The sequence below is a fragment of the Pituophis catenifer genome, unplaced genomic scaffold (genome assembly GCF_029215685.1).
Source record: "Pituophis catenifer annectens isolate HBS135680 unplaced genomic scaffold, rPitCat1.0.hap2 SCAF_9, whole genome shotgun sequence".
NCBI lineage: Eukaryota > Metazoa > Chordata > Lepidosauria > Squamata > Colubridae > Pituophis > Pituophis catenifer.
In genome coordinates this window covers 20782126-20795433 of record NW_027256889.1, presented here as the reverse complement: position 1 = coordinate 20795433, position 13308 = coordinate 20782126, and the positions used below count along the sequence as shown (strand labels likewise).

Sequence of the window (13308 nt, the reverse complement as noted above, 5' to 3'; positions counted from 1 at the left end):
CTAAGCAAAGTACATGGTGCGTAAGGTGTCTTGGTGAATCTGTACAGCCTTAGCGAGGGCTTGGGGATCTCTTCCGTTGCTCTGTCCAGAAACATGGCTTCCTTCGGCACTGTAGGAAGAGGGAAAAAGGGAAGAGAGGATGAACAAATTCTTGAGGAACTGCAAGGCACCAGTTCTGCTCTCTTTTCTTCTTGGGTTTCTCAATGAACAAGCTCTGAAGTCAAAGATCTCTAGTATTATGTCAAACAGAGTTTAGATCCAGTAGCCAGCAAAAGTAACGTTTTTATCCAATATCCCTTTTAACTTCCCCCAGGTTGTCAAAGGTGGCATTTTAATATTAGAATCATTGTTGTGTAGGTTAACAGATGCAAAATAAATCCCTAGAACCAGAGTTCTAAATAATTCCTTGGGTTATATCTAATGTTTATCGAAACCTGTATCTAAGGTGGTTCTTTGCAGATATCGTGGGAATACTGTTGATATGAAGTGTAACATGGTGGTCTGAATGAGCAATGTGCTTTCCTTCCTCCTTACAGTCACATACATACACAATGTATGTTTATGTATGTTGCAGATCTGTGCAAAGTGTCTCATGTTTGAAGGATCTGAAGCTTAAAGCCAATTGTTATGAATTTACATGAGCTTATAATGTGCAAACTTTACAAAAGCGTTCTAATTTTGAAATGCCCCACTTTAAATATACCTGACTTCAAGGCTGGGGCAGCACTAAAATAGTTCAAGGGAGACGAGAACAGGCCTTTCAAAGGAGTTAGATGGAACCTGAAAGAGTCTGCTTTGTTGTCCATCCCAGTCTCCTTTAATCTACACTTCTTGTCAGGAAAAAATGGTATAATAGATGAAAGACTGTGAGGGATCCTACACATGCACACTGTGGAATGCCCCATGCTGGATGGGGAATTCTGGAAGTTGAAGTCCACCCATCTTAAAGTTGCCAAGGTTGTGAAACATTGATATATGGAAAACATAATCTCTATTTCAGTACTGATTTCCCGAAGCCCAAAGAACCCAGCTAAAAGAATGTGCAAAGAAGCTGAGCTACTTCTATTCCAAGAAATTGTTTTAAAAAGCCAATGTTGCTCAGAAAATTCTGGAAAACAGAACCAACCTTTGGCTTTTAGGTAGTCAGTTAGCTGAGGGAGCAACACAAGCATTCATTCTCACCTGTCATGTTCTTTGTCCACAAGGTGGTATCTTGCTCTGAATGCTACCAGGTGAGCATAATAAGCTGGTGCAGGTATAGACACAGATCGTGTGCAGCGCACATAGGTGTGGCAGAGCTGGTAAGTTAGCAGCTGAAGTTCATCTGCAGTAAAACAATTGTCATCCCACAAGACATGATAGTGTGAGGGGCGGCTGGTACCCTAAGAAAAAGAAAACATGACAGTAGTTCCGGTAGTTCAACTCATTAATTTTTGACATCATATTTCTGTAACTTTCTCAATCTCAGCAACTTTAAGATGAATGGACTTCAACTCACAAAATCCTCGAGCCAGCAGAGTTGACGTCCAGACATCTTAAAGTTGTCACGGTTGTGGCTGAGATACACTATTGTGTAACATTCCAAAAGTGCAACTGTTTTTTTAAATTTATTAGGACAGGCATGGCAATTATAAATGATTCCGAGCCATCTAGGAAAGGGCTCTCATGATATATTTTAGCTGCCCTGATACAGTCTGGATCTCTTCTCATAAATTGGACTTAAAAGAAGACTCAATAACTATCTAAAGGGAAAAGTTTCCCCTGCCCATTCATTTCTGACTCTAGGGCTGGTGTTCATCTCCACTTCTTAGTCAAAAGGAGCCAGTGTTGTCCACGTGTTATGTTGAAGTAACTATATCTTTTTTTCTTAAGGTTATTAGAGAATAGATTCCATTAGAGATCATCACCCTAGATAGGAGAAAGCTTATGCTTTATAGCAAATCAAGGTTTTAATGCTTATTCTAACCAATGAGTATGTATTTTCAGAAATAACTGAATGATAAATTAGTAATTTTGCTTTAGGTCAGTCTTTGCTGATTTAAGTTTTCTCAATCAAAAACTGGACAAGTACGATTTTATTCTCATCCACTCAGTGACGCCAAATTTGGATAGGCATGACTGGAAGCATTGGTCCAGGAACTGAATGCTTCATTTTTTACCTGTATTCCTGCATGGCTACAGAGGTAAAAATCAAATTCATAAGGATGTGTGATATCCGTATCTACTGTTGTTCCAGCAGGGATGTTTCCACTTCTTCCAACCTAGAACATAAGTAAATTAAATATTAAATTAATAATATGTGTGTTTTTTAAAAAAAAACTGTATATTTTTCAATTCTGTGATTCTAATGTCTACATTGCTCATAATCTCTTTAGAAGGATTATACCTTCCATGTAGCAATTATCAATTTTTATACAAATTTTGTTTTAAAAAAATGATCACTTGATTAAACTTTAAGCTAACTCAAGGCTATTTATAAATTAATCATACAAACCAAAGAACTTCAGCTGCATCCAGTGTTACCTGAGCCACCCATTAGCCAATATTAGTTGGCAATTTGGGGGCCTGCATTTCCAATACAGATTGTGGAAAGGTAACTTGAAGATGAGGGTCTAAAACCTTTTAACAGAGCCTAATCAGGAAGCCTCTGCCAGAAATCTTACTCCTGTCATTATTACAGAGTCTTGGATTCCCCTCCACCCCACCCCCGGATATATGGTAACAGCAATTATCTACTTTATAGATCTGCTGCAAGAATGGCAGCCAGTATGAAATGCTGCAAAGACTCAACCACTCTGTATCTGTACTAAGAATGACCATTACAATTCTTGTTTGGAAAAAAAAAACCTGCTTGGAAATGGGACAAGTCTTACCCTTTCTGTCCTATCAGCACAAAACAGCCTCGTATGATGCCTCTTCTGGACCACAATGTATGTTATGCCAGGCTGATAGTCTTTTTCCAAGCTGATACAAGCCTCTCTAATTGCCAGCAGCTCATAATACAACACCTACAGAGGAGGAATAAAAGGCTTGGCTCACTCGAACAGCGATAAGCATGGGAACGTAAATCAGATTTCTGTTCTGACAAACAAACACACAATATTTATCATTTTTCAGCCTCAACGAATTTCTATGGCACTATTATTCAAGCTTGGCAACTTTAAGATGGGTGGACTTCAACACTTATCTGAAAGTTGCCAAGCTTGAAAAACACTAAGCTAGCAGAGAACAGTGTTATAACTGGAACTTTAAAAACTTTTCTGCATATTATCCTTTTTACACGTTTAGCCCCCAAGAGTGAAACGCATACATGGTCGCCACTTCATACATGTGATGTACTGTATTTTTCTGCGTATAAAAATCACTTTACCCCACCCCTTAAAAGAGGGTGAAAATTTGGGTGCGTCTTATACACCAAATGTAGCCAAAAACGCAAGGCACGGAGGCGGCGATAATCTGTGTCAATCCCTGTAGCCTGGAACAGCTGATTGGGGGTATTCCACCCACCAATCAGCTGCTTATGCTGAATCAGCCTCAATAATGTGCTGAAGCTGATCTGGATGTTTGCTATTTGCTGCAAGAACTCAGAGTTTGCAACAGCAATCACATCCAGAAAGCACACTTTTTTTTTCTTATTTTCCTCCCCAAAAACTAAAGTGCGTCTTATACGCCGGAGCGTCTTATACTCCAAAAAATACAGTAAATTGGGTTAAAGGATAGGGACAGATCTGAAGTCACCCAGCGAGATTCATGCTCAAGTGGGACTTGAACCTGGGTCTTCTTGGACTCAATCCAAACATTTATAGCAAAGCAAATAGTAAAGATTTTCAAAAGGAAGTTCCTAAGCTGGAGGCATGGAAAGTGATCAATGATTAATGGAAGGACCAGCCCTATTCAACAAGGTTCATAGTGGATTACATAGAAATCATTCAAGCAATGCTCTTATTGACAGATTTTAAGGACCTTTTTGTGGCAGTGATGCTGATATTCTTATTCTGGTATCTGACCATCAACAGTAGAGGTCTTGATAGTGTTTAAAGACTCATTATGATTTTCTTTTCTCTTCTTGTTATGAATGCAAGACTTAAGTTCTTTGGCACTCTGCCACTGAACTAATGTTTGAATTTTATTGTTAGCTGGTTTGAAATACCCTGCTAACTATGTAGGACATAAGTGTGATATAAACGAATATGAAGACCTGTCGAAACTGTCCTTCTGAAACTCCGTCACGATAGAAGATGATTCGTGTGGGTTTGAACCGTGTTGATTTGTAGAATTGGATGAGAAGTTCTCTAACCATGGAGGCCAAATCTTGGATGATCTCCTGGCGGGGTTTCTGGACTCTCACTGTGGCACAGTACCTGCTTGGATGAGCATCCATACTACCTACAACCTAACAGCAAAAAAAGGGATACATGAAAATGAATGAGGATTCCATAGAGGCCATGTTTCAAATGTCCTTTTTTTATACTAACTGTTCTGTGGCTGCTCAGCTAATAAGTAAGTAAATAATATTTTATATGGCTGTTGCTTACACTTGTCACTTAAATTGATTTTTTAAGAATGTTTTGTTAGATTTTGAATTTATGTTTTCTTTTATAATTAGCAAATAGAGTAGAGTAGAGTAGAGTAGAGTAGAGTAGAGTAGAGTAGAGTAGAGTAGAGTAGAATAGAATAGAATAGAATAGAATAGAATAGAATAGAATAGAATAGAATAGAATAGAATAGAATAGAATAGAATAGAATAGAATAACAGAGTTGGAAGGGACCTTGGAAGTCTTCTAGTCCAACCCCCTGCCTAGGCAGGAAACCCTACACCACTTCAGACAAATGGTTATCCAACATCTTCTTTAAAATTTCCAGTGTTGGGGCATTCACAACTTCTGGAGGCAAGTTGTTCCACTGATTAATTGTTCTAACTGTCAGGAAATTTCTCCTTAGTTCTAAGTTGCTTCTCTCCTTGGTTAGTTTCCACCCATTGCTTCTTGTCCTGCCCTCAGGTGCTTTGAAGAATAGTTTGACTCCCTCTTCTTTGTGGCAACCCCTGAGATAGTGTTCCAATATGTCTCCCCACAAGTTATATATACTCACTCACAAGTTTATCCTTCCAACAATGTCCCAGTGAGAGACATAGAATTAAGACACAGGGACTGGCTTAAGTCAATGAGTGACATTTAAGGCTCAAAAATGAGCTTGAATCTGGGATTTTCCAGTCTTAGTCTAGCATCTTATATGATTTATTTTCCAAGTGGAATATTTTTATTTATCTAAATATTTATCCATCAGAATTATTTTTGATATATATATATATACCACATGCTTCATCACCACATAACAAATGCCTTCTCTCCCTTAATAAGGTAAATGGACAACAAAATTAAATACAAATACAATGATTCACAGAACCCAGGTGTGCAGAAACTACAAGTAACCCTCAAAAATCATTCACCTTTACCAGAAACGGTTTTAATCTGCACACAATGAAAAATTAAGCAGAAAGAATGGCTGATAAACCCATGAGACACAAAGAACTGGATTAAAGCAATCAAAACAAATTCATTCTGTCTCAATCCAAGTTCCTCGGTTTTCTCATTCAAATTATTTGGGGAGGGGGAAGGAAGAGGGAGGGAGGGAGACCTATAAATACAACGTAGCTTACAGCAGCAATGGAAGGCTTCTTTCCATCCCCAGCAGGTGGGTGAGTAACATCGGCTCCCAAGAAGATCACTGGTTGTTGGAACACAGAAGGTCTTTTAAAAAAAGGGACAAATCAACCGCAATATTAATATCTAACTCAGGGTCAGCAAGCCCTGGGTTACATGCACCTCACATCTGGAAGGAAAGAAAGGCAGATGCTTCTGGTGTGTAGCCAGGAATGTAACAAATCTCATGGCTAACTCCTGCATCTTACAGAATTTAGTTCCTTTGGAAAAAAAAAACCCTACTAAATTTACATGTGAAACAAAATCTGTCATTATAGAGAATGTCCCTTGTGCTAAAATAAACACCGATGTAGAGTATTCACTCCTTGCCTGAATGTGTGTCTTCTTAGATCTGCAATCAGAATTTATAGCAGCATACAGATAGTTTTCTATTTACGAAGAATTTCTTAGAAATCGTTCGAAGTTATAATGGACCCTCCATGGTATTTACGACCTGGTTCTGAAGTTTCGATGGCCGTTGCCCACCTCATGGTCATGTGACATCAAGCACTCAGCAACTGGTCTGCATTTAAGGCCATTTGCAGCATCCAACTGTGTTTTATGATGCTTTTGCCTGAAAAGCAGCATTTACTTCCAGTTTTCGGCTAAAACACCCCATAATGAACAATGGGCTCGCTTTACGATCACTATGCTTGCTTTAAGATCACTATATTCACTTAACAACCACCTCAAAAATGGTCAAAAAATTGAGTGACCCGTTTTACAACCATTCTACAACCATCACAACCGTTAATGGACAAGCTCTGTTACGGACATAAATTAAGGACTATCTGTATCATTCTAAAAATTCCTATTTGATCACCAAAAGACACTTCAAAGTAACCAACATGATTTTAACTATTAAAGTAACCAAGTATCGCGGCCGTGTTTATTTCATACATAAAGATTTGTATGTAAACAATTGCCACATCAAAACATGGCAATTCCACAGAGTTTCTCAGTTTTGATGCATGCACTCCTATGCCCAATTCTATGAAACATTAAGGAAGGATTCTTACCGTTGATGAGGTACAAGGATGTTGTTGATTCCTCCCAATTTTACATTAATCTTTAGGCACAAGTTTGAGAGGGTCTGAGGAGACGTTTTTATGACATTCTTGACTTGAACACACTGTGTAGCCATCCCCAGAAGTGTGTCCCCCACACGTTTCACTTCCGCTAAAAAAAAAACAAGCGTTAATATGAAGAATCTTCAAAATTCTAAGGAACGGTTCTAAAATCTAACATTGCAGTACTGTTATCTGCTTTCTGAAAACCATGCCGAGTTTTTCCTTATCAGTCAGCATTAGCCTTTCCCAATTCATGCCCTCCAGATGGGCTGGATCATAGTTTACATTATCTTCCTTTCAATCATGGGAATTTAAATAAATGAATGAATAAACATATCTAGGGGAGAGCAGGTCGAGATGCACCTCCGTCTAAATCAGGGGTGTCCAACCTTGGCAATTTTAAAACCAATGAACTTCAACTCCCAGAATTCCCCAGTCACCAGGTTCTGCCTTTACTGCCGTGCATTTTGCCAGGACTAATCTTTCATAGAGGTTTTGAGCAGTAAGATCAGTGGTGGGTTGCCCCCGGTTCGCACCGGTTCTATAGAACTGGAAATAAAACCGGCAGGAGGCTCCGGCCACCAACCCCGACGTCATCAGAATGCTTTTGCACATGCACAGAAGAGCGTGCACGCAGCTCCGTTGCAAACCGGTAGTAAAGGTAAGTAGAACCCACCCCTGAGTAAGATGGAACAAAACTAGGAGCCTTAGTTCAATGAGGGAGATCAATAGCAGAAGAAAAATCCCAACCAGGTCCCCCTCTAGCCCTTATAAAAACATTCAAAGCTCTCAAAGACAGAAGTCTTCAGAAGAAGCCCTTCATACAAACAAAGCCCTGAAAACACAGATTACTTTCAAATATTTATTCCTGTTGTTTTTTCCTTGCTTTTATCATCTAGCCACACAATATTCTCTGAAAACATGAAAGAAATGTTGCCAGTTAGTATCTGAAAAAGTTTTACAATCTATATGATGAGAGGAGAAATGGATGATGCAAAGAACAAAACATATTAGAAAGCTTTACTTTCTCCCATATGATGCAAAGTCTTTCCCACAGAGGGCCTTCTTCCCATCAAGAGGTATATTTCACTGACCTCCTCTTTTCAGTTCCCATAATGTAACAAGAAACATGAAAAGCTTGCATTTCCATTGTTGTCCTGATTTGCCGTGCCCTCATAACCCTAGCTTCATACAGAACCTACTATTCTAAGATTATTTACTTTTCTTCTCAAGTCTTTTCAAGGCAATTCAAAACAAGTGGAGCTCACACAAAGCGTTTGGATATTTATTTACCATACACCGGTGTCTTTCCCGGCAAGATGACAATGATGAGCTGGAGTCCTGAATATGTGTTTTTAAGGTGTCGGAACATGGGCTCCACACTGTCAGCACCTTGGGCGTATTTACAGAAGCAAGGCTGGCCCTGGATTGGCATCCCTGCATCCTTAGAAATTTTGCGCAGCTGGTCTGTGAAACCCCTGGCAACAAATAAAAACCGGATGAAAGGAGAATGCTAGCATCCACACACACAGAGCTCATTCATGTTTGTTCCCCTTTGCTCTAAAAGTGAGAGTTAATGGCTCACTTAGCTAGTGTACAGAGAGGGACAACCAGAGCTGAAAGCTATTATCATTAATACAGGTAATCCTCGACTTACAACTGTTCATTTAGTGACTGTTCAAAGTTACAACAGCACTGAAAAAGTGACTGATGACCATTTTTCATACTTACAATCATTGCAGCATCCCCACTGCTACATGATCAAAATTCAGGGGCTTGCTTGGAAACTGACTCATATCTATGACAGTTGCAGCATCCTGAGGTCTGCGACATTATGACAAGCAAAGTCAATGGGGAAGCCAGATTCACTTAAACAACTGTGTTACTAATTTAACATCTGCAGTGATTCACTTAATAACTATGGCAAGAAGGGTTGTAAAATGGGGCAAAACTCACTTAACCATCTGGCAGGGCTGCCTGCTGGGCCCTACTCTTTTTAACCTTTATATAAATGATATCCCAGCGCAGCTGGATGATCTTCTGACGCACAGCCCCCAAATAGGCTCTAGATTTATTAACGTATTAATGTATGCCGATGACTTAGTGTTGTTTTCTAGAACCCAAATAGGAATGAGGAGACTTCTTGACAAGCTCACACGTTACTGTACTGCAAACCACTTGACTATAAATGTAGCTAAATCAAAAGTTTTAGTCTTTGGCAATAAGAATAAAAAGCACAATTGGCAGATTAATGACACAAAAATTGAGCAAGTTACCCAATATACTTATCTTGGAATTGTTTTTTCCAGTGCAGGAGGTTGGACTCCGCACCATCAATACCTTCATCAAGAGGTCAGAGCAGGAGCAAGCCTTGTATCCAAATTAAGTAAACGAATCCAACCAACCTCCATTTTACCTCTTCGTAAAGTCTTTCAGGCTAAACTTGTTCCGATCATGCTCTATGGTGCTGAAATTTGGGGTCTTACAGAGGCCCCCATATTAGAGAGAACTCAAAATAATTTGCTAAGGAGGATGCTTGGGGTAAACAATTCCGCTGCAGCCGTCAGAGCTGAATTGGGACATTTCTCACTGTACACCTATATAATCACTAGGGCGGTAGCCTACTGGCTAAAAATGACCCAGATGGATGCCAGAAGACTCCCTAAAATATGTCTAGAGGAACAGCAGATTTCAAATCCTCAAAGGTATTCCTGGCTAACCCGGCTGTCAGAAATATTGAACCGATATGGCGTAGGGTTTCCGTTGTGTGACACACTGAACCAAGTTAAACAACGGATTAAAGATATACATGGGCAAATGGACATGGCAACCCTTTCAACTAATCATTCCCTTAAACTGCTGACAGCAGTTAAAACAACTTTCACTCTGGAAAAATATTTACATTTAGAAATGCCATCAGTGGAGAGAGAGTTATTTGTTAAGTTTAGATTCGAACTTCTAGATACCAACGTTAGATTCGGCCGTTATCGGAAAATCCCGTATGACAAAAGAATATGCATATGTGGGGTAAACGTCGTGGAGGACACGGCGCATATAATATTCGAATGTAGTCTCTATCAAGAAGTAAGAAAACAATATCTGTCCCCAATTATAAATAAATTTCCCCACTGGAATATAAGCCAAAAATTAGCATTTCTGTTGAGGGCCGACTCTCCTCCCCTGGTAAGAGCGATCACTCGATACCTTAAAAGAATGACGGCAATATGAGCCAGTTATATCAAAAAAAAAATTATCGATTGTAAGGAAGATGAGCTCAGTTAGAGAGGAGCTATCCAATTTGGGTTATCTAGTCTTGGCAACTTAGCTATTGAAATTTGATATTGTAAAATTTTAATGTCATCTATCATATATTTTTAGATTGCTATTTTTGTAACTGTTTTATCTTTTTCCCTTTTTCTTTTCTGTTTTGTTTGAAAAGGCCTTCGGGCTATTCAATAAACTATACTATACTATACACTTAACCATCTCACTTAGCAACATGAAATTTGGGCTTAATTGTGGTCGTAAGTCAAACAGTATCTGTATTAATGAGAATGCATTTCAGCAAGTTTTAAAGGCAAAGATGATAATCACAGGGTAGTATTAACCACCAATGTAATTCTGAATAACAAGAATATTAATTATAACATTATAATTATATATCGTTACGGTTTTTTTATTAGAGACTGGAATGAAAGAGTTGAAAGTATTAAGAAGGAAAATGCAGATGGATTATATGGTTTAGGAAACAGAAATGAAGCAGGGGAATGACATCAATTCCCTCAACTCCCATGAATACTTCATAGCTTACACTATTTTCAAAATAACCAAAATGATGTCTGCATACATGGACTTCTCCAGATGGCGAACACAGAAATCAAATTGACTATATTATTGCCAAAAAGAGGTGGAGGAGATCAATTATAGGATCAAAGACATGGCCAGGTGCTGATTGTGGAATAGATCATGAACGGTTCATATGCAAGTTCCAAATTAAGCTAAAGAAGAAGAAAATCAACTAGCTTACTCATTGGGATTTTGAGCATATACCCACTGTTTTCAAGGAGGACACTTTGGATTCTCAAGTCTCATTGACAGAGAAGCAGATAAACTGAGGAATGAACTGAAGGAAATTGTTATGGATGAATGCAAAAAGCGATTGCCAAAGATGGAGAAACAGAATGTCAGAAACAGCAAACAGAATGTCAGAACAAACTGCAGAAATTGCTGAGAAGAGAAGTCAAGCCAGAAAGATTAAAAATTCAGGGGAAAAATTTTAGAGCTGTTAAAAAAGATGAGAAGCAATATTACAACATCTGTAAAAACACTGAAAATGGAAACAGGCATGGAAAAACAAGGAAAGACTTCCAAAATGTCTGTGAAATCAAAAGGAAATTCCAGACCTTAAATGGGTATGCTGAAGGAGTTAGAAGGAATACACTGAAATTATGAACAGTAGACATGTCAATATTCAAGATAAGATAGAAGACATTTCCTATTTATAAGTACCTCCAATACTAAAAGCTTCTAATCAAGATATGCTGATAAATTTGGAAACTAAAAGTGGCCAATTTACATTCCAATACCAAAATAGAGAGACTTAATTGATTGTGCAAACTATTGTACAATTTCCTTCATTTCACAGGCTGGCAAAATAATGCTTGGGATCATCCAATGCCGATTAGAGGCCTACACACACACACACACACACACACACACACACACACAAAAGTAACATCAGATGTTCAAGATGTTTTAGAAAAAGCCAAAGAACACGAGACATTTCTGATGTGTAGTGAATAATTGAGAAAGTAACAAAAAGAAGTCAGGATGTGCTTCATTGATTATAGAAAAGCCTTTAATTTTATTAATCATATCAAGCAGTGGAACATGCTTAGAAAAATGGGAGTCCCAGAATCTCACATTGTCCTTATGCAAAAGCTATATATAGATCAAGAATCCACAGTATATGCCTATGGAGATTCATCCAGGTCATGGTTGTCAAAAAGTGCTTTTTCAAGAGGCAACTGGACTTCCTCTGAAGAGCTGAAGAAGCTTCTTGGATGAGAAGCGAAACGTCTTCAATGAAAAACCAGAAAATCCAGTTGCCCCTTGAAAAAGCACCTTTGGGAAAAGCCACAGTATAGATTGCGCTTGGCAAAACAGACTAGCTCCAGGCAAAGGAGTGAGGCGCAGGGCTGTATTTAAAAGGTAAAGGTTCCCCTCGCACATATGTGCTAGTCGTTCCCAACTCTAGGGGGCGGTGCTCATCTCCGTTTCAAAGCTGAAGAGCCAGCGCTGTCCGAAGATGTCTCCATGGTCATGTGGCTGGCATGACTAAATGCCAAAGGCGCACAGACGCTGTTACCTTTCCACCAAAGGTGGTTCCTATTTCTCTAGTTGCATTTTTTACATGCTTTCGAACTGCTAGGTTGGCAGAAGCTGGGACAAGTAACGGGAGCTCACCCCATTACGTGGCACTAGGGATTCAAACCGCTGAACTGCCGACCTTTTGATTGACAAGCTCAGCGTCTTAGCCACTGAGTCATATAATATATATGTGCTGAATATATATTAAGGGAAGCTGGATAGGCAGAAGTTGAGCGTGGTTTAAAAACTGGATAAAGAAACACCAATATCCTGCACTACATTGATGTGACTACTCTGGTAGCCAAAAGTTCTGCAAGATGTGATCATATAAGTCAAGGAGCACAATGAAAGAAACAGGAGTAAAATTAAATATAAAGACCAAACTAATGACCACAGGCACAATGATCAGCCACAGAATTGAGAATAAAAACACTGAAGTGATTGACAGCTTCTGCCATTTAGGAGCAACCATCCACAGTATAGGAACAAAGAAATCGAGAAATATGCCACAGGCTAGCAGTTGACAATACCAAAGAAAACTGAAGGAGGAGGATAGAAATACCATCAACTCTTTTGAACTTTAGTTAATCTTGGAAAAGATTCCTGAGTATATCATGGTCAGCCAAGAAGACAAATCAATCCAGAGTTCTTACTTGAACTCTGACTAGGGTCAAATTTTCTTACTCTGAACTGGAAAAGACTCTGGGAAAAGTGGAAGGAAACAGAAAAGGATGAGCAGCAACAAGGTGGATAGACCCAGTTACAGCAACAACAGGTGCACCATTGGAAGAGCTGAAAGACCAGGTTAGGGAAGATCATCAGGGAGAAAACCTATTTATGCGGCCACCAGGAATCGAAGATAACTTGATGGCACATAATCAATCATATATTTTTGAGCAGCAAAATATTTTCAGAGATCCAGTATAAACCCAAAAGCAGAGAATCGATAATATAGCCATGATATGATTTGATTGCTTATTTAGTATCCTATGACTATCGCTAAGTGTTGTTATCTTATGATTCTTGATGAATGTATTCCTTATGTACACTGAGAGCTTATGCACTGAAGACAAATTCCTTGTGTGTCCAATCACACTTGGCCAATAAAGAATTGAATTGAATTGAATTCTATTCTATTATCAAAATACATCAATTTAAAGCCAAAG

General features: G+C 38.9%; 1 protein-coding gene across 1 annotated transcript in view; it reads right to left on the bottom strand.

The window, feature by feature from the left end:
• The window catches only part of LOC139321395 (protein argonaute-3), a 39386-nt gene continuing 26078 nt past the window's right edge, over positions 1-13308 (bottom strand). The window contains exons 11-18 of the mRNA XM_070950079.1: positions 8066-8250; positions 6722-6881; positions 5660-5750; positions 4199-4393; positions 2874-3008; positions 2160-2261; positions 1183-1382; positions 1-109 (exon numbers count right to left, since the gene is read on the bottom strand). Coding sequence (XP_070806180.1) covers positions 1-109; positions 1183-1382; positions 2160-2261; positions 2874-3008; positions 4199-4393; positions 5660-5750; positions 6722-6881; positions 8066-8250 — 1177 coding nt within the window. The remainder of the gene's footprint in view (positions 110-1182; positions 1383-2159; positions 2262-2873; positions 3009-4198; positions 4394-5659; positions 5751-6721; positions 6882-8065; positions 8251-13308) is intronic.